Consider the following 27664-nt stretch of genomic DNA (forward strand, 5'->3'; position numbering starts at 1 on the left):
CAACTTTAGAAAGGATTTATTTTTTTAATTCTTCTTGAGAAAGCTATACTATGTTCTTCAGTTGCCTTTCTGAATCAATTCCATTTGTATCAGTTCTCTATCCCAGATCAAGTGTCTTGTGTTGCATTAAGCATACCCTGTAAGTAGGGGGAGAAAGCAGATTGCATACAATGGGAACCACATAGTGATTATCTTGATGAGACCAACAATCCTTGAGAAATCCTGTTTATTCCTCTCTTCATAGGTACCACAGGTCCCAGGATTTTCCTGGATCAAACCTTGTATCTCTTCCCCAAGTATCGTGTACATTGGTCTAAGAGATGTGGACCCTCCTGAACAGTAAGTTTAATGTAGGGTTAAACTTTGAGCCTATCCCCGCCACTTATGTTCCACTTTGATAGGTTGTTCCTTGCCTTAATTTATTAAAGATTACTATGAAGACAAAACACTCTTTAAATGTGCATTTGATACTAAGGACCCCTTCCTTTATATCTCATCGCAGTTTTATTCTAAAGAATTATGATATCCAGTATTTTTCCATGAGAGACATAGATCGACTTGGTATACAGAAGGTCATGGAACAGACATTCGATCTGCTGATTGGCAAGTAAGTAACTATAACAGATATCTATGTCTAGGTCCCCAGGGGAATAAAGCAGTTCCCAGTGGGCAGCATACTTTAGCTTTTCTCTTGAATATAGTAGCTTTCCTTTCAAATAAAAGCAAAACATGTACATATTAAGAATTCAAATAATTTAGAAAGGGAGAATATAAAACATAGGCCATATTCTTCCTCTGGGGTTGGGAGGGGGTTTTCTTGAAGTCATTGCCCAGATCCTCTGTCACTCATGAATTTCTCTTTAGCTCCATTTTTAATGCTTATTTTTTGAGATGAGATGCATTCATTATTCCAACTATTGCATTCTTCCTAGTCTCACTATTTCTTCATCTGAAAGGAGTTCTAGGTTAAGCAAAACTTGGTAGTGGATAAAGATGGCAGATGAATGCTAATCAAATGCTAGTTTTAAGAGCATTTTCCAAGTATTTCTGGATGGCTAATGTGATGAACTGCTATCTGCATATAGGTGTTGTATGTTAGTTTCAACCATTGGACACCTGGGCTAGACTGGTTGGAACAGGGAGATAATAAGTTTGCAGGTGTAAAATCAGAGTTAAGTTCAGCTGCTTTTACACTCTGAGAAAATAAAAGCAACTGTAATTAGCAAGTGAAATTAGAATCTATCACTGCCCAAGGTCATTATGGAAGTGAAGAATTCCCTCAATTGACAGTTGCTAATGTAGGAGGCTTTAATGTTCAGGGTAAGTCAGAAATATAAATTGGAATCAGATTGAGGCACATAGAACAAAGGGCGAAATTATGACATGGTGTATAAAAGCTAATATACAAATACTCAGTAACTTCTAAAACAGGAAACCTGGAAATCTGCTGTATTAACAAAGTACCAGCACTAACAGCAACAAAATCAAGGAGCTGCATCTGTAGGAACCATGAATGTTCAGACACAACCAAATGACTACTCTTATCCTTCTCCTTTTAAGAAGACAAAGACCAATCCATCTGAGTTTTGATATTGATGCATTTGACCCTACACTGGCTCCAGCCACAGGAACCCCTGTTGTAGGGGGGCTGACCTATCGAGAAGGCATGTATATTACTGAGGAAATACACAATACAGGTAAGTAGTGATCAACCTGTTCACTATATAAGTAAATATGCTGAAGCCTCTTTTCTGCCAGGGGAATCTTTTCTAGACATGTCACTGCAGACATTGTTTTTGCTTAACTCTTTGAGTACCATGTGTAATAAGAAATTTGGATCAACATGAGGAAAAATATCAATATATAACCTGAGGTACAAAAAAAAAAGAGAACAAAACATAAAATACGAATTATTCCATTGTTATGTACATTTATAGTCATCAAAAAAAAAAGAGCTGCTGGGAGTGACGCTGGCACTTTGGGGAAAATTTGTCAGCGTCATTCACAGCGACACTGGCACTCAAAGGGTTAAGCTTTGTAAAAGTCATGTAGTCAAACTAGTAAGGGATAGTCATTTAGAGGTATGTCTGGATCTGACTCATACCAAAATACGGTAAGGTGATATTGAATAAAAAGTTGTTTGTCTTCTCAAACACTTAATAAATACAAGAATAACCTGTCAAACTAATGTAGTTCTGTGCATCTGAACTGTCTAAAGGCAGATTAAGGTTAAAAGGCAAGGCCAGTTGTAATTTTTACCTTAAATTAAGAGGCTGGTTTACTGAGAGTTGGGAATGTGGAATTAAAGCTTCTCTTGAAGGTGTTTCAATGCTACAGAACCTTGGGTCCTTTCATGTAGGGGAAGTCTTAGACTAGAGCTTGTTTAATAGGAGATTTAGATGAATGGCTGACAGAAAGGTGCTAGATTATCGAGTGGTTACCAAGGGGTTACTGTCCCAAAACTCACACTTGCTTGCAAATAGTTTCGATTTCTGTCAGAAAGCTTCTGGTGTTAAGGTTACTTTAAATGACATTTAATTGCAAAATTTAAAAGACCACATGATACTTCAGTACCATCTCATGTTTGTTAACTGTCCTTGAGTTAGTGGCCAGTTAACCTGGGAGTTCAAGTCTCCATTTTGGTTCCCAGAGACACCACTAGAACCAGGGGTTAGTAACCTCTAGCACTTAGATGGGGCGGTGGTCACACTTTGTCCCTCTCTCTCATGCTGTAATATTACTCTGTTCTAAAAGACTGTTTAATTTATAGGGTGGCAATAATCTGGAAACATGGGTAATATATATTTTTAATAGCTCAAACCCTCTTGATTATATCTGGGCTATGCTGAAGGCCCAGCTTTAGTCAGTGGAATTCAGACACACAAATTATCGGAGACAAAGATGGCATGTGCAGTAATTGTTGGAAATGCTGCAGTACAGTAGACCCTCTCTATATCGCGGTTCACTTATTGCAGCCTCACTGTATCACGGGATTTTTAAAAATATATTTAATTATTTATCGCAAATTTTTTGCTATATTGCGGGATTTTGTGGTACTGTATACGTATGTTGTTAAAGTTACGTAGGTTTAAGAGTGTAGAATAAATGTAAGGTTCCTACTTCGCGGGGGCGGGTCTAGAACGTAATACCCATGATAGGTGAGGGAATACTGTAATGGGCCTGCTCACCGCAGTTTTGCACAGTGCCCTCAATTATCCATTGCTAACGAGGGATGGCACACTGAACAGATGCAATGGCAATGAGCATGTCATGTACTGTAATGTAGTATCCATGCACCATTAGGTATATTCACTTCACCCATGTGTCCAGGTTTTATGGCCACCCTAAATATTCTCAGTTACATACTTGTATTCTCAAATACTAGTTTGTTCAGATAACTCTTGATGAGGCAGATTAGCTTCACTCGGGATAACAACTGAAGTTAACTACCCCAGAGAAGTGGGAAGCAGGGCCTTGGGAGAGATAGAAGGCAGGTCTGGATAGGTTCTTTTGGTCTAATCTTGCCTTGTCAAACCCTCTGGCACAAGCTCTCAAACCTTCATAGATGGTAACTAGAGTCCAAATTAAAGTCTGGACAAGTATTCCCTTAACCAAATATAAGATACTGGGTAATTCTGATGGGGGACCTAAGAACAGTGTCAGCCATGGAACCCTGCCCACAGGGCCTGCACGGAGAGATTAAGATAAGAAGTAGTACTTCCGGGCAGGTGGTGCTGTAAGAGATGTAGATACAGCATCAGAGCCCAAGTGCGAACAGTTCTGGTTAGTGAGAAGTGAGAGTTCTCTTCACACAACTACAAGCAGGTAGGCACTGGAAGGTTCCTTAATATTGGAAATGACATATATTTTCCCAACAAGTAGGTTGGACGCTCCTTTCCCCATCCCCCATCCCCACAAACTCATTCTTTATTCTTTCCAGAAAGCCCGACAGCTACACCTTATATGTTAGTTGAACAGGGATGATTGATTTTATGACTTTAAAGGTTTCTTTCAACCCTACACTAATATAGCAGGGTTTTAACACATTCATGCCCAAGAGGATGGGGTGTAAGGAGCTTGCTGACACTGGGTAATTTGATACTAGAAAGTTTTTTTGTTTTTGTTTTTTCACCTTGGCCTATTCTGCCCAGGTGGTATGACCCTCGCTGAAAGCAGCAGCTAATACTTTCCTGAGGTTTCGTCATACTTGGCTCTTGCAGGGTTGCTGTCGGCACTGGATCTCGTGGAAGTCAATCCGCAACTGGCCGCTTCAGAGGAAGAAGCCAAGGCTACAGCTGGCCTGGCAGTGGATGTGATTGCCTCAAGCTTTGGTCAGACGAGGGAGGGAGGGCACAATGTCTATGACCAGCTGCCTACTCCCAGTTCACCACATGAGTCAGAAAATGAAGAACGTGTGAGAATTTAGAAAATACTGTACGCTGACACTTGTTTGTCACAATGGGCATTCCAGAGTTGTGTTTGAGGGGACAGATACTACGTGGTCATCTGGGTCAATATTGCCTTAATAAGAACACTTGCATATTCTCACAATTGTGAAGTTTCCCTTTCTTCTCCATTTTGGTGACCAATAACTATAATGTAAATGTATTTGATTTTTTGCAGTTCCCAGAGTATTAATATGTTTAAGTACTATGTAAATTTAAAGAAATCATAAACAGCATTTATTACCTTGGTATATCACACTGGTCTTGCTGCTGTTCCTTCACATTTAACTGGTTTTCTGTCTTCCCTCCCTCTCCCCACAGTCTGGCTATAGAGTGCATCCTTGAACTGTTAGCACGTGGCAGCAATATGCTTATTCCACAACTCTAACCCATTCATCCACAGGGTCAAAGTTCGGGTCCACACACCCTTCCTTGCAGGAAGTTCAATGCTTGCGAAAGAATTTGTAATACACCAGGCCTCCCAGGATGGCTAGCTCCAGTAAGATGACAATGGAAAGTAGCAGCTTGTTGGTTGTCACTCTACAAACAGAAGCAAAGTGAGTAATCAGAAGTCTGGATGACCTTCTTTCTTTCCACTCTTAATACAGAGGGGTCTGACTTGGGGCCAAGGCTAGATAACGTGAGACAGACTGAATTTCTGTTTGAACTCATGGCCACTTAGCACTAAGTATATACAGGCAGACCTCAAGAGATATTGCAGGTTTGGTTCCAGACCACAGTAATAGAGCAAACAGAGTAACAAAGCCAGTCGCATATAAGTTATGTTTAAACTAGACTGTAGTCTATTAGTATGCAATAGCATTGTCTAAAAAATACAACATGCATACGCCAATTTAAAAATATTTTATTGCTAAAAATGCTAACCATCATCTGAGCTTATTTGAAAAATGGCATTGATTGCTTAACACAAACCTTCAATTTGTAAAAAACGCAGTATCTGCAAAGGACAATAATTAAGGTATGCCTATGTAAGATTTTTTAGCCTATGACAACTCAAAGCTTCTTCAGCTGTAAGGGAAAACACTATCTTCCTCACAGAAACGCTGAAAGCTGGGACAATATGTATACCAAAGGATAAAAAGAAATTTTTTTAAAAAAATTTTAAAATGTCTTCAAATAGTAGTTACTTCCTTACTTTAAAATTAGCTTTAATAGGAGGGTCTAGTTAGAAAAATAATATTAAATATAATAAAAAATGTACTATTTCTGAAAGCAGGTTGAATCATATTCCAAAACAGCAGTAATGACTCAGTATCATAATCTAACCATATACATACCACAGCTGTGGGCATGTGCTGGGAGATGTGCTGGCAGCAAACTCGCCAGCGTTGACATCCAGCTCGGGGATGGGTCCTAAGTAACCAGAAGCTAGGTAGTACCTCTCTTACTTTCTCTTCCCCCATGAACCCAAATGGGTATCTCTACAAAGGTAATACAGTATAGGAGCCTCACAAAAAATTTACTGTCTTTTGTTAATAAAAAGAAACTATTCTGTGGTTCTCATGTTCACTCAAAACTGTAGGTTCCCCCCCCATTCCACAAGGAATTTACCACTGTTCAGGAAATTCTCTCTCTCCTGCTAGTTCTGGTTTTGCTTCATGCACACTACCACGTACCCCAAATTCATCCTCAGTGGCAGTACTTCCCTTTGCCCCTGGTTTTGTTGCTATCAATACCTACATCAAGGACTTTTTTATTAAAAGGCAACTTCTTGCTAATAAGAGAAATGGGCTGACTCCCAAGAAGAGTGAACAGAGCCAAAAGCAAGTATTAAGCAGTAGCAGTGAAAAGTTGGCTAATCAAGTTTTTATGAATGTGAAACTCTATTTTTCCCATGTGCTGCTTTCTCTAATGAATGAATGAATGTAAGCTGGAACTAAAAGTTTTTCCAGTGGACAAATTTTACAATGCTCCAAGTCAAAGCAGTATGTAACTGCTCCAAGTCAAATGTACTTTTCACAAAAGTTTGTCTTACACAAGACTATGTTCTTTATTTCTTCAGCTTTATTAGGACCTTTGTAAGTCACAGTTTAATGCTTTGACATTCTTGACTGAAAGACATTAGTGTTAAAAGAGAAACTAATTTAGTGATTGTTTTTAAAACTTACTTTCTAGACATTGCCCGGAGAATCTTTCGACTTTTGCTCAAGTTTTCACTTGTGTTTACCAGCTGAGAAGAGAAAATACCAATTACTTCTCCCTTCTTTCCAAAGTACAGACTCTAGAATTTGAATGTTCCTAAACTGACAGTGGGCATTAAGGGGGTATATGTTGAAATCAAACCAATTTAAATGGTGGCCTCTGAGTATAATTAGAAGAAACTGAAGAGGACAAGATACTTTAGTACTTGTCAAGTAGGCTTAGGAATTATTATATCCCAAGGCTGCCATGAGGGACTTCTGGGACAGAGATAGTCCTTGGCTACTCAGAACAAAAAGGCTTCAAATGTACCTTGCCAGTAACTGTGAAGCAATTTTAGATTTGAATTTCATCAGCCAAGCTCCAGGAGAGCCTCTTGAGTTACAGTTTGTTTTTGTAGGCTGGTGGATTACCACTCTTGGGATATGATGATTTTTTCTTTACCCATTTAAGACATACTTACACTGAATTGTGAAAGGAATTAGTCCTTATAAAGCCTTTTTAAAAAAAAACAAAAAAAAAAAAACCCCTTTCTCTTTTGGTTGCCTGTTGCTAATCTAGATAGCTGGAGGATATTCCAACAGATGCCACCTGCCATTTGTCCCGAATCCCTAGTGGCCTTGGTAAGTTGATCTCTCAGATCATTCTTTGGCTTTTAAGTTCAGCCAATCCACCTCGTTTGTTCAAAAGTCAAAAACCAAACAGTTTGTAAGCTGCCTTCTCTATAGTTTACCTTAAATTCAGTGATTTATTGTAATTTTTACTGAAGGGCATCATTCTGATTTAGGAATGGAGAATTACCGCTATTAAGATGTATGAGAAAATCATCTCAAATTCCCACACTGAGTAATATTTTCCCATCTAAGTTTTGCCCACAGTATCTATTTTTCAGTTTGGATTTGCCTCATGCCATTAAGAACACAGCATTCCACTGGCAAATGGTACTATTTTCAAAACTTCTATGCAGATGTATGGAAAGGAAGGAGTGAATTGTTTTTCAGAGCCTCTTAAAATAACAAACTAGAGGCCCCAAAATAGCCATCACTGCCCTATTTCCATTTTCTTCCCACGTTGATCCAACTTTACCTTAGGTAACAACAAAAAGTTACAGTCCAGGACTGAACCTCTACAAATCGTCAGTGGTGCTACTTTATGACATATGAAAATGGCCTTGGCTCTAAATGACAGGAAAGCTAGGATCTTTTCAGATGATGCTTTCATAATGATAGCAGAATATTCCACTAGATGTAAGAGAAATAAAAATCTCAGATTGGTAATACAGGAATAAAAGGATGGAGTGGCTGCAATTTTATTTGATATCTTCAATAAATGTAGAAATCGAGTTTCTTCAGTCTTTCTTTTTCCCCCTTCCAATGATCTCTAAATCTTTGGGGTAAAATGATTTCCAAAGGAGATCTCTCAGTTATGCAAACTAAAAACTGAGAAAAGCATAAGAACCTAAAAGACCATATACCCTGAATTCAGAATGATTGTAGCAAGGCTCACCTACTTTAACCACTCCTGCCCCTTTCCCCATCTGCCCAGACTTACTCTATTCTTGGTACGTTCCAGCTGTTCACGTTGCTCCCCCAGCTCTTCAATGATTTCTGAGCCAATCTGGTCAGTCTCTGTGGCAATCCGATGAGAACGTTCAATACTCTGGGTGGCCCGGTTCAGGCTTTCAGTGCCTTGCAAAAGCAACACCCTTTGAGACTGTAGCTGATTCTGACCGGATTATGAAAGGGAAATGTTAGACTTCTGTATTCATTGTCAGCATAATCTTTATCACCACTCTCAGGTAAGAAGGGAGATAGTGTGCAGTAATTTTCATTATTTGAAGACAACCAAAGATGCTAATGAACTATAAGATCCTATTTAAGGTCAGACTAGAGTAGAGCTTGGAATTCAATACAGGATTCACAATACCTCCCATTCCACTGCTTGTTAATCAGCATTTTCCTGTGTTTGTAATGAATTTGAACTGGTTCATGTGCTTGTTGGACTAGCAAATTCCGAAAGGCAGTGGCCCAGATCTGGGGTGCAGAGGCTACCTGAAAATGCATATAGCCTATAACTTTGATGGGCAGCAACCAAACCAACTAAACTACAGCCCTAGAACAGATCAATTCACTGAAGATTCCTACCTGACTGGTACTGAGGGACCATAAATAAGCTATTCCTTATCAGAACATAGAGAAATCAATTAGAAGTCTGGGTGGGACATTGCCACATTCTGGAAAGAACCTTAAGTGGCTACACTGTTGGTTAAGCCCCAAAAATTTCACTTCAGCCCAAACAAAAAACAAAAATTCTGCAGTTGCCACACTGGTGATCGATCCGCTCTCAGGGAAGGAGGTATTTGGGGCCAAGTAAGGTGCCCTAGCTCCCCTAATTTTCTAAATCCCCATCAAAGTTTTGTTCCACCTACAATACTGCATACAGAAGACATGAGGACCTTTGTCAGGTCAGAGTTTACCACTGACAGAAATGGGTGGAGCTCTAAGTTATTAGCTGTTCAAAGCACGCACACATGCACACACAGCCAGTTCACAGGGCCTACTGCTGAGCACTAGACACCAGCATCAAGCCAAAACCAGATTCCCAGATCAGAAGTCACAAGAAGTCTTCATATATGCTGTAGAGACCAGTGGATAAGGAAACTACTAAATAAGGTTGACCTAAACTCCAGTTACCTTAGCTTAAAAGAAGCAGGAATAAGGCTTTTTTAAAATAAAAGATGGGGGTTTTCAACTGATTAGATTGAGAAAGAACAGGAAGAGTGGTAGGATCACATAAGTCAACCCCAGATTTAGAACAATTCTACTAAAAGTGATACATATATTTAAACTGTTTTATAAATTCTGAAATTAATGATTCTTTTATTTTTTATTTTATTTATTTTTAGAGGGAAAAGGAGGGAGAAAGAGGGAGAGAAACATTGATCGGTTGCCTCTCACACGCCCCCACCTGGGGACCTGACCCACAACCCAGGCACGTGCCCTGACCAGAATCAAACCAGCAACCTTTTGGCCCACAGGCCGGTGTTCTAGCCACCAAGCCACACCAGTCAGGGCTTAAACTAATAATTTTAAAGCAAAATTATTTCTTGGACTTACTCCCCCTTTTGTTGTTTTGGGTCTTTTGGGGGGGAGTGTAATAAATGACCAAAGTCACTTTACATCTCTTTTTCTAGTCCCTCTCTTCAGAAGTGAACTTTGAAAATTTTACACCATCCTCAAATCCTCTAGTTTTGACATCAGCAATGTTAGGCCAGTAACATTTGAATGTCTCTTCAACTATAACCAGGATGTATCATAAAATGAGATTTGTTTATTTAAAATGGTACTGTCAGACTTTCTACATATATGCAGCCTGCACTTCCATTTCTCTCCTACGCTACTTGTCAGGTCATTTTACTTCGTACTGTGGAATATAATCCCAAATGCAACATATTAAATGTAAGCTTTCTGAAGTTTTCTTTCTTTCTTTCTCTAGCTTCTCTAGATAGTTTCAGAATATAGATTTTTGATCTAGTCAAACTTTATAAATCAGAATACGAGAAGCTAGAGAAGCAACCTGGCTCACTTTCTATTACAACAGAGCAAGGCATTAGCCCTTTCTTAAGAAGCATACTGCCTTCTCTACTGTATCTGGGCTATTGGGCCATCCTGATATAAATGTAAACAAAGCTTGGGTTAATTTTATAACAATACTCTGAAAAATTAAAAACCTAACTGAATATTCTGGGCATATGTGAGAAAGAAACTGGATCAATGGGTCAGAATACAGAATTCAGATATAATATCAGGTAACACCTGCAGACCACTACTACATCCCAAGCACTGTTTTATATAGAAAGGATACAAAGAAATGTAAATAAGCATATGGTTTAGGAAGATCTGCATTTACTATATTGGGGCCAACGCGCTCCCTCTCAGGATCATGCCCATGCCTTTCCCTTCTCCCTCTCCTTTCCCCCAAGCATGTTACCTTCACCTTTCCCTCTCTTAAGCTACAAGGGCCTTTCTTTTCCTTCTGTAACTTGTTTCCTGAGCCTACACAGCCCAGCTGGCTCACTTCTACTACCTCTGTGACTTTCTAAATAAACTTTCTCTTATAATTAAAAAACATATATGGTAGGGGTAAAAAGCCAAGGGGAGAAGGGGAGTTGGATGCAGGAAAGAGGATAAGGTGGGAAAAGCAAGAGGGCAGTATACACTGTGACATGAACTAAACTCTAGCTACAATATGGTTAATTCCTGGACTTACAGGACCTAAAGGGGGGAAACAGCTGGAACTTACCGCGTGCTCATTCTCTACAGTGTATGTGCCATATTTCATGTCTCCTCGGCCCCCAGCTGTGGCTGTCAAAGGGGTGCTTCTCACTTCTCGGTGTAGTTTGGCAAGGTCCTTCCGGTAGGTTCGAAACTTAGACATCATAGGGTTACGGAAAGACAGGGGTGCATAACGTAGTTCCTCTTCCATCTCTGCCAGCTAAGAAGGTGTAAACAGTGAGTAGTCGGCCTGGTTCTTTTCTGTCTCATCTGAGCATATGCCTGGTTTGGACTAATCAAACCACAGACAACCCTGAGTAAGTACTCAACCATATGCTCCACAAGGATCACATGCAACCTGTTCACTCCATCACTCTGATGTCTGCACAGTGCCTATCAAGCATAGAGCAGGCACTCAAAAAGTATGTGATGAATGAGCGAAAAACTAACAAGTACCTTATAGCTTAGTAAACATTTTTATATGCATTAATTTAATCCTCAAAGCAAATCAACAAGGTAGGAAATTCTATTTCTATTTCATACATAAGACTTGAAGGAAACTGCTCAAGATTACACAATAAGAGAAGTCGGGATTCAAAATCTTCAAATTCTCTTTTCAGTATACCAAGTTCTTAGCCTGCTTTGGCACTTGGAGGTCTATTGTACTAAAATGTTAAGGGTCTGGCATCAAGGTTCACCCATTCCTCCTCCTCTTTCTGAAAATCAACTGTCTCCATGTCAGAGAGTCCAAATCAGATCTCCATTTTTCTGGGATAAGTAAAGTATAAAACCCATACATGTACACAAGAGGCCATAATTATTTTCATCTGCCTAGGATGGCCATAGTAGGACTGGTTAATTTTGCCAAGTTCAGAGAAAGGAAGCACCAAACAAATTGGTGTTAGCTAAAAAAATTTTTTTTAAATGCTACTAAGATGTTAACCACAAAAGAAGAATGCCTCTGTAACAGGTATCATGGCTATCCCAGCTGTACAGAGGTATTAAGAAAAGTTTCTAGTACTCCCATCATGAAGGAGATAGTTTCCACAGTCTAGTGGTCTGCTCCTTCTTAAAATAGATGCACACCAGAGAAAAGGATGCAGACAAGCTTAACTTCTCAGGACTTCACCAGAATACAGAAGTTGTTCTTCAACAAGCAAGAAGGAAGGTCTCTGGTTCAAAAAGAATTTTTGTTCTTTATGCTGGCGTAGTAAAAACTAGGGCAACTCTTTTTGCTGAGTACCACTAGGGAGCTGGATTTTGGCCCTAATCTCCTGAAGGGTTTGCTGAAGCTAGGACTCTTCTAATAGGTAAAGCAAAGCTTTTTTTTTTTAAGCCACAGATTAAGAGAGAAGCAGTTGTTAAACTGCTCAACCACCTGGACCAACTTCTGACAGCTTTGGGTTCTGGGTTCTGATTGGCAACTCATCCTGTCCATGCATGTCTTATTCAAGATACCAAATCCAGCCACTACACTGTCTTAAAACAGCAGGGAATGTGGCTTAGAACCACCTCTGAGCTACACTTTCTCAGACAGTAAGTTTAATAAAGAAGAGTAACTGATCCTAATGGCCGGCTTTTAAATGAGATTTTAAAACACCATCCAGATAACGGTGCGAGAACGCCCTTTACAACTCACATCAGGAATGTGTTATCCAACTTCATTGCAGGAGACTTCAAAGCTTTACCCATTTGTGTTTGTTAGCCACCCCCAATCCCCATCCCCGTCAATTGGCCTCATTTAGTCAGAAATAATCAAAGTCGGGAACAAAAGGCAGGACAGTTAATCTGTGATCAGATCATAGCATTACTTTTGGCAAAGATGAACACCAGGCAGAAGTAAGGACCTGTCTGTTCCCCATTCTCACCGTTTCATTTGCTTCCTGTTGCTTTTCATCAAAATCTCTGATCAATTTCTTCTTCTCTTCTGGAAAAGACAAGTTTTAAATGCTCAGTCCTGCTTCCATACATTTATAGAGCCTATCCCCTCTGTGTCAAATAAACTCCCCATTCCTCCCCTGTTGTGGGTAGTAGTACTTATGCACTCCTAAAAGGCATTTAGAAATGTATAGAAACTTGTTATCACAACAATTGGGGGAGGGGAGAGGAGTATTACTACTGGCATTTCGTACCCAGGGAACAAGAATATCCATGCTTGGGACAGTCCCACATAACAATAATCTGGTCCCAAAGGCCAACAGTGTCCCTACTAAGAATAAGAGACACTTCAGGTCTGTTCTTCATTGTCAATTTCCCCCTCACCCCCAATTCTAACAGAGAGACCAGACATCAATAGATTGTTTAAAAAACTGATTTCTGAAATCCATCCCTGTCCCCATTTTCACCTACACTATGAATCACTTCTCTATTTAGCCCTTATTCACTGCTTTTCTACAAAATAAATTCAAAATGCACCTACTCTGCTCGCTGGGGAAGCTGCCTGGTATGGCATATGTTTCTCTACCATTCCCACTGGTGCTGGTATGGAACTGACTCATTCAGTGAGAAAGTCACTCCCCTTTTGAGTCTTTTTCAATCCTTCATATCATGTCCTTTTGGTGCTAATATGTCTTTAATATTACTAAAAATTACTACTCTCTCCTTTCCAACAAAAACTGAAGAGGCTTCAGTTTCAAAGCAATTAATAGCTAACTAAAACAGCATTGTTTTGCCTTCCCTGCATTTTTTCTGATCATTTAGATAGGTTTTAGACTTTCCATTTAAAGTAGTGATATAGCCCTGACTGGTTTGGCTCAGCGGGTTGGTCATCTGCTCTGCAGACTGAAAGGATGCTGGTTCGATTCCTGGTCAGGGCACATGCCTGGGCTGCAGGCCAGGTTCACAGTTGGCGGTGTGTGAGAGGCAACCACACATTGATGTTTCTCTCCTCTCATTCTCCCTCCCTTCCCCTCTCTCTAAAAATAAATAAATAAAATCTTTAAAACAAAACAAAGCATGACTTTTGTTTTTGTTTTTTTGTATGTTTTATTGATTATGCTGTTACAGTAGTCCCAATTTATTTTCCCTTTGCTCCCCTCTTTCCACTACCTCCCTTCCCTCCAGCAATCCCACACCCCTTAGTTCATGTCCATGGGTCGTGCATATAAGTTCTTTGGCTTCACCCTTTCCTATGTTATTCTTAACATCCCCCTGTCTATTTTGTACCAACCAATTATGCTTCTTAATCCCCTGCACCATTTCCCCATTTCTCCCCCTGCCCTTCCCAGCTGACAATCCTCCAAATCATCCCCATACCTATGACTCTGTTCCCATTCTGGTTTGCTTAGTTGGATTTTGTTTTTATTTTTTAGATTCAGTTGTTGATAGTTGTGAGTTTGTTGTCATTTCAGTGTTCATAGTTTTGATCTTCTTTCTCTTAAGTCCCTTTACCATTTCATATAATAATGGCTTGGTGATGATGAACTCCTTTAGCTTCACCTTGTCTGGGAAGCACTTCATCTGCCCTTCCATTCTAAATGATAGCCTTGCTGGATAGAGTAATCCTGGTTACAGGTTGCCTTTCATCACATTGAATACTGCTTGCCAGTCCCTTCCTGCCTGCAAAGTGCCCTTTGAGAAATCAGCTGATAGTCTTATAGGCACCCCCTTGTGGGCAACACTCTGCTTCTCTCCTGCTGCTTTTAGGATTCTCTCTTTATCTTTCACCTTCGGCATTTTAATCATGATATGTCTTGAAGGTGTGTTCCCCTCTGGATTCACCTCGCCCGGGACTCTCCGTGCTTCCTGGACTTGTATGTCCATTCCCTTCGCAAAATTTGGGAAGTTTTCCTCCATTATTTCTTCACATAAGTTACCAATTTCTTGCTCTTCCTCTTCTTCTGGCATCCCTCTGATTCGGATGTTGGCACGTTTAGAGTTGTCCCAGAGGTTCCCAAGCCTCTCCTCATTTTTTCCAGTTCCTGTCTCCTCACTCTGCACTGGTTGATTGTTTTTTTCTTCCTTAAGTTCCAAATCATCAATTTGAACCCTGGTTTTCTTCCTTTCACCATTGGTTTTGTGTGGATTTTCCTTTGTTTCACTTAGCATAGCCTTCACTTCTTCTCGTATGTGTTTGCCGTACTCAAACATATCTGTCAAGCCTGTGAGCATGTTTATCACCAGTGTTTGGAATTCTGTGTCTGTTAGGTTGGCTATCTCCTCGTCACTTAGTTCTCCCACTGGAACCTTGATCCATTCCCCCTTTTGGGCCATACTTCTCTGTCTCCTCATTCTGACAGGTCCTGTGTTTGTTTGCTTCTGTGTCCCAGGGAGAGCTGTCGCTCCTGTTACATTGCAAGGGGCGGAGCCTTAGGGATTCCTCAGTACAGGGCTACCTGTTACACCACGTTGTGGTGCTGTATATGGGGGAGGGGTCTGAGAGGGAACAACACCGCTTGCCCTGCACTCACCCCTTTTCCAGGCACCTCTCCCACTTCCGCACAGAACTGGCGCCCCTCTAGCTGCTGCCCTGGCCGTCGTTCCCAGAGTGGGTGGGTCTGTGGACATTCTAGGACTGTGGAGGCCCTTTAAACAAGTGGACTCTGCTGAGAGACTGGCAGTTTCTTCCTCCGCCCCAACCCCCCTCTCGTTTGCACAGTCAGAAGCAATGAGGCTTGATTTTCCCTGGTGCTGGGACCGTGAGCTGTGTGGTCTGGTGAGGAGCTGGGGATGCTCCCCAGGTGTCCCTCCTGACTTTTTAAAACGTGTGACTGCACTTTCTGCCAGCCTGCCACTGCCACCACTGCTGCTGCCACCACCACACCGTGTCTTCTCCGTCCCAGCTTCGCCCCTCCTACCTGTCTGGATGAGTATTTCTTCTTTATATCTTTGTTTGCTGGACTTCCATGCAGTTTGATTTTCTGGAACTTCTGGTTGTTTCTAGTTTTGAGGTAGTTGTACTCATTCTTAGTTGTGGAGGGAGACACAGTGTGTCTGTCTATGCCTCCATCTTGGCCGGAAGTCTTTTTCTTTTATAGGTTTCATAAGTTCTAGAACCTTAAACCTGACAATGCACTCTATTATGCCTCATTCACTGTCATGTGACATCCTCTTAATATATACAAAGCACTCCAGGTGAACTATTTCTTACTCCACCCACAAAATAAGGGTCTGTTCTAGAAAGAGAAAGAAGGGGGTGGGGAGTAGTGAGAGAAAGAAGGAAAAAAGAAAGAAAAAGGAAGAAAGAAAGAAAATTCATCATGGCAAATGGTGTGCACCTTGACCATCCTGATGAAATAAGCACAAAGCAACTGTTACTATCCCTGAGTGGGCTGTGTTTTCAGCCACTGGCAATGAAATAATACCTGCAGTCAAGAATGGCTACTTTCATGAAAGGTATCACATTATTTTGTCACAAAAATGCTGAGTGTCACCACTCTGAACAGGCCCACCTCCAAACTCGAGCACACTCCCTTCTGATCCAAGCCGGACAGTATGAAGAAGTGGTCTGTATAAGAGGATTCCGTTCCTAGCTCAGATTTTTCTACAACTCTCTTAGTCATAAAGTCCCTTCCTGTAATACTCTTCCTTTGCTAAAAGATATGAAAACCTGCATTCTTAAGGGGCAAATTCTAGAATGATTCATAGAAAAGAGACACATAAAAATAAGAGTAGAGAGAAAAGAGATAAACCACAGAATCTTGACTCTTGAACTTCTCTGCACGATTTGGTTAGTCTCAGTCTTTTTGGAATTGGAATAGTCCCCTCTCTACCCATTTCATAAGATGTACATTCTCCTAGGAGTCTTGTACAGATTATATACTTTTAAAAATATACTCACTTCACCATGAGATCCCTTTATGTAATCCTAAGGGGTTTTTTTTTTAAGCCTTTAAAATCATCCTTTCTGATGATAAAGTCAGGGAGGCAGATATTTAGAGGTTCAAGAGCTTGAACCCTACCCAGCTGAGAGGTATCAGCAGCTGCTTCTTTATACTTTAGTTGCAGAATTGTGAAATCAATGACTGTTAAGCTGAGATGGACCTCAGAGACCATCCATCTGGTCTAACCTCATTTTACACTTGTGGAAATTAGAGCCGGGAGGAACTACCTTCCCAAGGTTACAGGAGAAGTATGCATGTCTCCTGATTCCCAACCCAATGCTTCTGCACATTACAGCACTGAGGGGCATTTTTGTGCTCCCAGAGTATAGCCTTTAGCAATGCGCAAAATCTGTTCAGAACTCCTTAATTTTTGAGAGAATCAGCACTATAATCAACTACAAAACAGGTCTGCATACTGGACAGCATGGGCACCAGAAACAGAGTGAGCCACTCCAACACCTCCCCCACCCACACGCATTCCCAAACCAGTCACATGTGAGTTACTCACTTGAGACTGACTATTTGGTCAACTGGGTGGATGGCAGCACCATGTCCTAAACATGGAGCCAAATACAAGCAGTGCACTCTGAAAGACAGCTAGTGGAAGCCTCCCTTAATGTTCAACAAGGTGGCGCCCTCTCTTCCTCACAGGAGGTTAGAATTAACAGCTCCAGAAGGACAACTTTTGGTTCATTAGAGCTGTGGAAGTAACTGGTTTCACCAGGATCTTTAACATGTGTGACTAATTTGCTTTTGGCGCCCCACTGTGGCATTTCTAAGACCTACATCCTCTATTTGTAGGCCACTGATTAACCTAATTTCACACCATGTAGAATTAAAAGCATCAGATGACTCTAAGCCTGTTTTCTCATCTGTAAATAGATGACCTCATAGAGTAGTCCGAAAGTGTTACAAGAGACAATACACATACAAAGCACTTACCAAATGCCAGGTGTATTAAGGGTTCAATAAATAGCAACTATCACTATTTTTTAAAGTAAATCCTCAGGAAGAACTAAGAGCAAAAATAAAATTCACTAAACAATATGAGGAGTATTGCAAAAATTAAAATTCTGCAATCAGTGAGTACTTGGTATTTACCAACCCGCTGCACAGGGTCCTCCACAGTGATTATTTTTTCTGGTTCCCAAAATAATGAGGTCTTGAGTATATATGTTGAATTTAAGTGAATTAAAATGAAAAACTTTCAATAATTTACAACACTCAGTGAGACGTGGAGAAATAAATGCCTTACAGGGCTACAAAACCATAACTAAAAATTATGACTATAGTCACTGTATTAACTGGGTAAGAATTTTCAGCACACTGAGGTATTTGGAGAGACCGTTTCAGATGCTGCAAAACTAAGACTAGAAATTATAGCTGTACATAATATTAATACATTAAACAGATCAATAATGATCACATATAATAATCAATTGTCATTGCCAAAATAGGATACATTGTGTCTGTTATTCTTTAATAGGTATACCTACATCCATTTTAAAAGTGATGAAAATGTGGAAGATGGTAGAATAGAAATAAAACCATACTCCTTTCAATACCCAATCATATATTATTTTCTTCCTAACAATCCACAGTATTTATACAACCACTGATCAAATATTTATGTAGCACCTAGAATGTACAAGGCATTGTTCTAGGTGTCTAGGATACATAATAAACAAAATGAAATATACAGCTTACGACAGAGGAAGGAACATTTCAAAACTTATGAGGTCAGCATTACACTGATACCAAAATCACACCAGGACACCACAAGAAGGGAAAATGACAAGCCAACATCCCTGATGAACAAAGATGCTAAAATCAACAAAATATTAGTAAACAGAAATCAACAATACAGCCCTGGCTGGCATGGTTCAGTGGACTGAGCACCAGCCTGAGAACCAAAGAGTCACTGGTTCGATTCCCAGTCACAGCACATGTCTGGGTTGCAGGCCAGGTCCCCAGTTGGGGGTGTGCAAGAGCAACCACACATTGATGTTTCTCTCCATCTCTCCGCCTCTTCCCCTCTCTTTAAAAATAAATAATTTTTTTTTAAAAAAGAAATCAACAATACATTAAAAGGATCACACACCACGATCAAGTGGGATTTATTCCAGGGATGCAATCAGTGATGATTAATCATAATAAACCACATTAACAAAATGAAGGATATAAATCATGATCAGGTCCTGGCCTGGTAGCTCATACAGCATCATCCTGATATGCCAAGGTTGCAGTTCGATCCCTAGTCGAGGCACATACAAGAAGCAACAAATGAATGCATAACTTAAGTGCTACAACAAATCAATGGTTTTCTCTCTCTCTCCCTAAAATCAATTTAAAATCACACAGTCATCTCAACAGATGCAAAACAAGCATTTGACAAAATTCAACATCCATTTATGATTAAAAAAAATTTTTTTAATTGATATAAGGGAAACGTATCTCTACATAATAAAGACCATATAAGACAAGCCCATAGCTAACATCATACTCAACGGTGAAAAGCTGAAAGCTTTTTCTCTAAGATCAGGAAGAAGACACAAATGTCTACTCTCTCCACTGTTATTCAACATATGATAGTATTGAAAGTCCTGGCCAGAGCAATCAGAAAAAAAAAAAAAGAAATGAAAGTCATCCAAATCAGAAAGGAAGAAGTAAAATGGTTACTATTTGCAGACGACATGATAACATATATAGAAAACTCTAAAGACTCCACCAAAAAACTATTAAAACTAATAAGTAAATTCAGTAACATTGCCAGATACAAAATCTATAGACAGTCCCACACCTATGATGGTTCAACTTACCAATTCGACTTTTTGATGGTGAGTGATACGTGCTCAGAAACTGCACTTCAATTTCTGAATTTTGATCCTTTCTCAGGCCAGTGATATGCAGTACAATACACTGTTGTGACTCTGGGCAGTGAAAGCAAGATGATTTTGCCCAGCTGCAGGCTAATATAACTGTTCTGAGCATATGTAAGGTGGACTAGGTTAGGCTTCGATGTTTGGCGGTTAGGTGTATTAAATGCACTTTTGACTTATGTTTTTGACTCACAATGGTTTATTGGAACATAACACATCATAAATTGAGGAGCATCTGTATACAAAAATTTGTTTTATTTCTATATACTAATAACAAAGTATCAGAAAAAGAAATTAAGAAAACAATAACATTTATAACTGCATCAAAAAGAGTAAAATACCTTGGAAGAAATTTAACCTAGGAGGCGAAAGTCCTGTACATATAAATAGAACAAGCAATTCAAAAATTTGTATGGAGCCACAAAAGACCCTGATTAGCAAAAGCAATTCTGAAGAACAACAAAGATGGAGGTATCACACTTTCTGGCTTCAAACTATTACAAAGTGATACTGATCAAACCGGTACGCTACTGATATAAAACAGACACAAAGATGAACAGAACAGACAGCCCGGAAAGAAACCCACATACATGGTCAATTAATTTATGAGGAGCCAAGACTATACAATGGAGAAATGTACATATAAGGAAAATCCAGTCCTTCCCCCTCCTATGTTTATTTCCTGTATAGGGAAAAACCCAGTCCTTCCTCCTGCGTGTTTCTTTCCTGTGTGTCTCCTTCACTACTCATACAGAACACTTCACTTCTAGTCACCAAATATGTGGGGGGTTTCCCCACCAAGAACTGGGACACCATCTGAAAATCCTACAATTTAACTCAATTCTGACACCGCCCAGAGACAGCATCAGATTCCATAGGTTAAGAGCTCAGATCCCACAAGACTGCCTTTCCCTGCCCTCTTCAGATACCAAATACAAGTAGTAGATCCTTAGGTTACCCACAATTTCTGCCCAATTTGGTGACAAATTGAAGGTTCCCAGGACCCTCTCCTCAGGTTTGATTAACTTGGTAGAGCAGCTCGCAGAATTCAGGAAAACATACTTAGGTTTACCAGTTTATTAAATGATATGATAAAGGATACAGATGAACAGCCAGATGAAGAAATATGTAGGGCAAGGTCTGGAAGGGCCTCAAGCACAGGACCTTCTGTGCCCATGGAGTTGGGTACATCACCCCACTGTGAGAATGTGTTCACCCATCTGAATCCCATACTATTGGGATTTTCTGGAAGCTTCCTCACACAGACACAATAATTTTAAAATCCATTTCCAAGTCCTTTTCCCCTCTCTGGAGCAGTGGGGAGCAGGGATGAATACCAAGCTTCTAATCATGGGTTGGTCTTTCTGGTGATCAGCCACCTAAGAGCCCACCCAGAGCTGCCTCATTAGAATAGAAGATGCTCCCAATGCTCTTATCACTTAGGAACTTACAGGTATTTTAGGAGCCCTGTCTCAGGGACCGAATCAAAGACCAAATATTAGAACAAGATGCTCCTAGAGACTTTATCGTAGGAAATTACACGGGTTTTAGGAGCTCTCTGCCAGTAACTAAGGGCAGAGGCCAACATATATTTTTCTCTTTTTTTTCCTTTTTAAAAAATATGCTTTATTGATTATGCTGTTAAGTTGTCCCAATTTCTTTTCCCTTTGTTCCCCTCCACTCAGTGACCCCCCTCCCTCCAGTTGTCCCCCCACCTTAGTCCATGCCCATTGATTGTGCATATAGTTTTTCTCACCATCTTCCTGTCTACTCCCTACTACTATGCTTCTTAATTCCTGTACCATCTCCCTCCCTTGTCCCTCTTCCCCCTCCCAGCTGACCTCCCCGCAATGTGTTCCCCATACCTATAATTCTTTTTCCACTCTCGTTGCCTACTTAGTTTGCCTTTGTTTTGATTCCCTAGCTTTTCTTGTTGGTTCTTGTGATACAGTTTTCATTTTAATGTTCATAATTTTGATCCTCTTTCTCCTAAATAAGTCCCTTTAACATTTCAAATAACAGTGGTTTGGATCTGATGAACTCCTTCAGTTTTACTTTGTCCTGGAAGCACTTTCTCTACCCTTCTATTCTGAATGACAGCTTCGCTAGACAGAGTAATAGTGGCTGTAGGTTTTTGCTTTTCATTACTTTGAATATTTCTTGCAGTCCCTTCTTGCCTGCAGTTTCTTTTGAGAAATCAGCTGAGAGTCTTATTGGAACTCCTTTGTACATAATTCTCTTCTTCTCTCTTGCTGCTTTTAAGATTCTCTATCCTTAATTTCTGACATTTTGATTATAATGTGTCTTGGTGTGGTTCTCTCTGGGTCCAGTTTTTTTTTTGAACACTGTGCTTCCTGGACCTGTAATTCTATTTCTTTCCCGAAATTAGGAAAGTTCTGCTTCATTATTTTTTCACATAATTTTCCCATTTCTAGTTCTTCTTCTTCACCTTCTGGCAACCCTATGATTCAGATGTTGGCCTGCTCATAGCTGTCCCATAGGTTTCTGATCCTCTCTTCATTTTCCTCACTTCTCGTTTCCTCTTTCTGCACTGGTTGACTGTTTGTTCCTTCCCTGTGTTCCGATTTGTTGATTTGATCCCTGGTTTTCTTCCCCTCACCACTTGTTTTATATGTGTTTTTGTTCATTTCAGCAGGACTAGCCTTCATTCCTTCCCTGTCTCATTTAAGATCGGCTGTTAGGTCTGTAAGCTTTCTTATAACCAGAGCCCTGAATTTCGCCTCAGAAAGATTTCCTATCTGCTGCTGGTCCGCTGCGTGATTGGGATCTTTATCATGATCCCTGCCATCCTGACAGTTTTGTTTACCTTTGCTTCCTGAGCAGGGCTGTCACAGCTCCTGTGCTATAGGGGGCGGCGCCCCATGCCCTTGTCACTACTGGGCGATCCTTCTCACCACATTATGGCATTTTTGTGTGTGGGGGCGGGGGTCCAAAATGGATTCTTGCCATTTACTCTCCGCTGAGAGACTGGGAGCTTCTTCCTCCGTCTCCACCCCCTCTGGCCTTCACAGTCCAAGGCAATGGGGGTCTGCCTTCCCTGGCATTGGGATTGTGAGCTGACGGGTTTGGTCTGCAGCCAGGGGTGCTCCCCAGGTGTTTCTCGCCTCCCCTTAAATACAGTTGTCTGTGCTTACCGCCGTCCCACTGCCGTCGCCGCCAGCACAGCCTGACTGCTCCGCCCCAGCTTCGCCCCTCCTGCCCATCCAGATGAGCACCACTTGTTTATAACTTCATACGTTGGACTTACATGTAGCTTTATTTTCTGGAACTTCTCATATTTATGGTTTTGCGGTAGCTGTATTCCTTCTTAGTTGTGGAGGGAGACGAAGCGTGTCAGTCTAGGCCTCCACCTTGGCCAGAAGTCCTATTTTTTCTATTGTCTCACAGGAAAGGATAGTCTTCTCAATAAATGGGTTGGGAAATCTTCACAGCCACACACAAAGAAGGGAACTGGACCACTATCTTACATAACACACAAAAATTAACTCAAAATGGATTAAACACTTGAACATAAGACCATAAAACTCCTAGAAGAAAACAGGTTTTGACATCAGTGTTGACAAAAGATTTTTGGATTAGATGCCAAAAGTAAAGGCAACAAAAGTAAAAATTAACAAGTGGGACTACATTAAACTAAAAAGCTTCTGCACTCTGGCTGGTGTGGCTCAGTGGACTGAGCGCCGGCCTGTGAACTGAAGGGTTGCCGGTTTGATTCCCAGTCTGGGCACATGTCTGGGTTGTGGGCCAGGTCCCCGGCTGGGGGCCGCATAAGAGGCAACCACACATTGATGTATCTTTCCTTCCTTTTCTTCTTCCCTTCCCCTCTCTCTAAAAATAAGTAAATAAATTAAATCTTAAGAAAATAAATAAAAATAAAAATAATAAAAATAAAAACTTCTGCATAGCAAAGAAAACCATCAACAAAATGAAAAGGCAACTTACCAAATGGGAGAAAATATATGCAAATCGTAAACCTGATAAAGGGTTAATATCCAAAAAAACATTAAAAACTCATACAACTCAACAGCAAAAAAAAACAAACAATCTGACTAACAATTAGGCAGAGGTTCTGAATAGACTTTTTTCCAGAGAAGACATACAGATGGCAACAGGAACATGAAAATGTGCTGAACATCACTAATCACTAGGGAAATGCAAATCAGAACAACAACGAGATACCACTTCACACCTGTTAGAATGGCTATTATAGGAAAGACCAAGAAATAACAAGTGTTGGCAAGGATGTGGAGAAAATACGGAGCTCATGTTCTAGCTCAGAGCCTTTCAAACTTGACATGCATCAGAAATCTGGAGGGCTGTGAAACGGGAATTTGTTAAACTAGTTAATGATTAATGACTAGATTTCTAACAAGTTCCCAGATGATGATGCTGGTTTAAGGACCACACTTTTAAAAACCACTGTGCTAGGGAAAGACAGAAAAATAATAAACTATGAACATCACCAATCTGAAAAGTGTCTAGTATGTTAAAAGATAAGTGCTCTAAAAAAAGAAGGGAAAATAGAACAAGGTAAGAGTAGTTGTATACAGAGCTAATATTCTCATGTTTTATTTAAATAAAATGTCCAATTTCCTATATAACAGTATCAATGGCTAATCACTCTTACTATTATTAGGCAGTATTCTAGGGGTTTTACATATATTAACTTATTTAATTCTTAGAAAACACTTATGAAGTAAATACTATGATTTGTCCCCATTTTGCAGGGCAAACTAGTTAGGTTAAAGTAAGTTGTCCAAGGTCACATAGCTGCTAAGAGTCGTGAATGTGGGTTTGAACCCAGGCAGTCTGGCCCTAGAATCCTTGCTGTTAAACATACACCTATACGGCTTCTCAATTCCCATTTAAGCCAAGAACGGTTGGAACTCTTCAGGGCCCAGAACAGTGACTGATACATAATAATTCTCAATAAACCTTATTGAAAAATGACTGAATCCAATTACACCACATAAGCTAAATGCAAGGGCCGTGTTATGTGCATCATTCAGTGCCTAATAATTCATGATAGAAATTAAAGCTCTAGAAAGCTTATGAAGTATGTAGTCCTTGAAGTAGAAATGAGGAATCAGAGATGAAGACTAGTGTGTTTGCTTAATTAAATTCAATTTATTTAAAAAAATATTCATTGAGTAATAGGAACAAAGTAGCGAATAAGGAAACTGAAAGTTGTTGAAATTCTTGTTAATAACCTGAGGATATGTGTACAGTTTATTTACCTATCCATTAAACAACTAAGTCTGTTACCAACGACTTATGTTAGAATATTTTGTGCTTGGGTAGAAATTCCCATAGTTTTGATTGTCTTCTTTGCAGAAATGAGAAACAGGTTAGGTAGATGACAAAGGTGAATATAACTAACTCAGTTTTCTATTTTTCAAACAGAATGCATTATTTAGCCTTAAAGAAATGGGTATTGCAAAATTAAATTCAGCAACTGGTTGAAAAACAAAACAAAACAGTATTTTTCCACTCTGTAAATGAGATCCCATCACTCTCTGGCTCAATATCCTTTAACTACATCCCATCTCAATTGGCAGTAGATATAAATCTTTCACCACCCCACATGGTCTGGTCCTGCCTACCTCCTTCTACTACCACTACCTCCTTTGCTCATTCCACCTCCAACATAACTGGCCTTCTTGCTCTTCCTAGAACATACCAACCTCAGTTCTGCTTAAGCATCTTTGCAGTGCTGTTCAGTCTTCGTGACACTCACTTTTCCCAGATTTCTGCGTGGTTTACTCCCTTACTTTATCCAAGTCTCTGCTCAAATGCCTTTCACAGCCCCCACCCTCACTTAAAATCAGGGTGCCCCCCTCTCTCTATTCCTTTGCCCTGCTCTATTTTCCTGTACAGGCATACACTGGAAATATTGTGGGTTTGGTTCCAAAGGACCGCAATAAAGCAAGTATTGCAATAAAGTGAGTCGTTATCATTTTGCAGGTAGAGTCTTGGCTTAAATTTGTTAAAAACGCAACATCTGTGAAACCCAAAAGGAAAACTGCAATAAAACGAAGTATGCCTTTGTTGCTCTTAACACGGTCTCTTAATAGTTATATATTATCATCACACAACATGTATTCCATTTTTGATTGTGTACCTTTGTGCCCTGGCTGGTTTAGCTCAGTGGATTGAGCGTCGGCCTGCGAGCTAAGTGTCGCTGGTTCGATCTTCCAGTCAGGGTACATCAGAGAAGGAAAACTCTGACTCCAAAAAACCTCCGCTGCCTTGCGGCATACCTCTTCAGGGGAAAGGCTAAGGGAGTAAACCCCGACAGAAAATCCGGAGCCGGAGTCCCTAAGGCGGTTTGACGTTGTAGTCAACACCGGCAACTCCTGCGGCGCACCTGAACCCAAGCTGTATCGACTCCGTCTTTCCCTTGGACCCTTCAGCTGCGAAGAGAGGGGGCGTCTGCTGCATGGGCAACAGCAGACCCTCCATATTACCCTGCCCAGGCTCTGTAGCTTCAGCGTCATCACAAGATGTCGATTCAACACGGGAGGAGACAGATACCATGTCACTCCCGAGTCGGACTGCACAGCCATTCTCGGCGGTGCAGATAGACTCTTAAGAAGCTACACCATCGTCTCTCGAGACGGACGGCTGCCGACGACGACGACGATTATCATCAACCCACTAAAAAGGGGATTTGTAGGTCTTCCCACTAATTTACAATATTAACAGCATCTAAGGCAGTGCCTGGCACACAGTAACCTCTCCCAATAAATACAAGTGAAACAAACGTATGAATTTCATTCTCACCAGTCATTTGATTCATATGACCTTGGGTAACTCACAAAGCTAATACTCTAGCTTCGATGCTTAAGTAAAAACAATAAAACAAAGTCTTATTCGCCTTGCCATCAAGATCTATTTCGTTTTCAGGAGAACTGTGCTTCCTAGAACGTTTAACAGGTCAGCTCAAGCTCCTCCAGGCAGCAACCTGAATTTTGAAACAATGGAGCAGTAAATAGTCTAAGCAGAAAGTTCATAACAGGACAACGCCTAACTGCCACAGTCCTGATTTTAAAGACCAACCTCTCAAAAGTTATGATTCCTTTGGGTTCTTAACCACTTTGGTGTTAGGGATCCTTTGCCAGCCTGGTGAACACTAAGGACCTCTCTTGAGAATAATAAATGCACAAAACCAAATACAGAGCGCATAAAAAACAATTAGTTCTACTGAAATACAGGACCGCAGATTTAAAGTCTCCTATGCTCCTCTTGCCACAGTGAAAATGAGATGAGAAAAATTTGACGGCTATGGGAGGATCAAGAATCCCAAGAAAACGGCACTCCGAGGTCCATCACTTAGCACCCTAAGTGGCAGCAAGGAGATCCTGAGCGGCAGGCCCCGCCAGTGCTAGGCGACGTGTTTGAAGACAAGGAGAGAAGAGAGCCCGGGTCTGGGAAGAGGGCGGCGGCTTTTCCTCCCAGAACGCTCGGAGCCGAGTTCCCCAGGGCTCGGCCTGCCTCCGTCTCACCTGTCCCTCCAGTCCCCAGGAGCCGCTCCGGCACCCCTCGTAGGTCTTCATGGAGGCCGCGGAAGATCTCGTGCAGTTTCTCGAAATGCTCAGAGGAGGCGGCGGAGGTGGCCATGTCGCAGGCAGCACTCAAACGGCGGCCGCCGAGATTCGAGCCCCGGGTCCCGCTCCTACCCCCGCTGTCAGCCGCCCAGCATCGCAGGCATCACGGGGATCTCCTCCAGCGCCACCGCCCCCCTGGACGAGGCGCTTCCGGGGCCGCGGCTGGGATGCCCACCCCCTTCATGCCGTCACGGAAAGGACCGCTAGGTGCTAAAGCCTTACGAAAAGTCGGACGCACTGCGCTGCTCGGGACACTCATGTGAGAGCAGTGGCGCACCCCAGCTAGCAGCAGTCCCGAACCATCGGATATACCCAGCGCAGGTTTGGGGAGAGAGCCACAGCGGGAAGGAATATGGGGCCCCGCGGGACAGGCAGCACAGCCGCCTTTCTCCAGGGTCCCGCCTCCCAGCGTAGAGCGGACGCTGCAGTGCATGCCGGGAACTGTAGTTCGGCAGG

At 41.1% G+C, this 27664-nt stretch overlaps 2 protein-coding genes across 2 annotated transcripts in view; one reads left to right on the top strand and one right to left on the bottom strand.

The window, feature by feature from the left end:
* Positions 1-4701, top strand: part of ARG2 (arginase 2) — a 37214-nt gene extending 32513 nt beyond the window's left edge. The window contains exons 5-8 of the mRNA XM_090271026.1: positions 245-339; positions 503-607; positions 1561-1697; positions 4221-4701. Of these exons, the coding sequence (XP_090127152.1) occupies positions 245-339; positions 503-607; positions 1561-1697; positions 4221-4426 (543 nt within the window). The 3' untranslated portion in view covers positions 4427-4701. The remainder of the gene's footprint in view (positions 1-244; positions 340-502; positions 608-1560; positions 1698-4220) is intronic.
* VTI1B (vesicle transport through interaction with t-SNAREs 1B) lies at positions 1-27539 on the bottom strand. The gene is made up of 7 exons (XM_090271025.1): positions 27107-27539; positions 12748-12806; positions 10908-11099; positions 8157-8330; positions 6575-6636; positions 4690-4985; positions 1-137 (listed from the first exon to the last, which is right to left on the bottom strand). The coding sequence occupies exons 1-6, from the start codon at positions 27219-27221 to the stop codon at positions 4889-4891; spliced, it is 699 nt and encodes a 232-aa protein (XP_090127151.1). The 5' UTR covers positions 27222-27539; the 3' UTR covers positions 1-137; positions 4690-4888.
* Between the last annotated feature and the right edge of the window lie 125 nt (positions 27540-27664).

The sequence above is a fragment of the Furipterus horrens genome, unplaced genomic scaffold (assembly GCF_987537825.1).
Source record: "Furipterus horrens unplaced genomic scaffold, mFurHor1.1.pri manual_scaffold_3, whole genome shotgun sequence".
In the NCBI taxonomy this organism is placed as follows: domain Eukaryota; kingdom Metazoa; phylum Chordata; class Mammalia; order Chiroptera; family Furipteridae; genus Furipterus; species Furipterus horrens.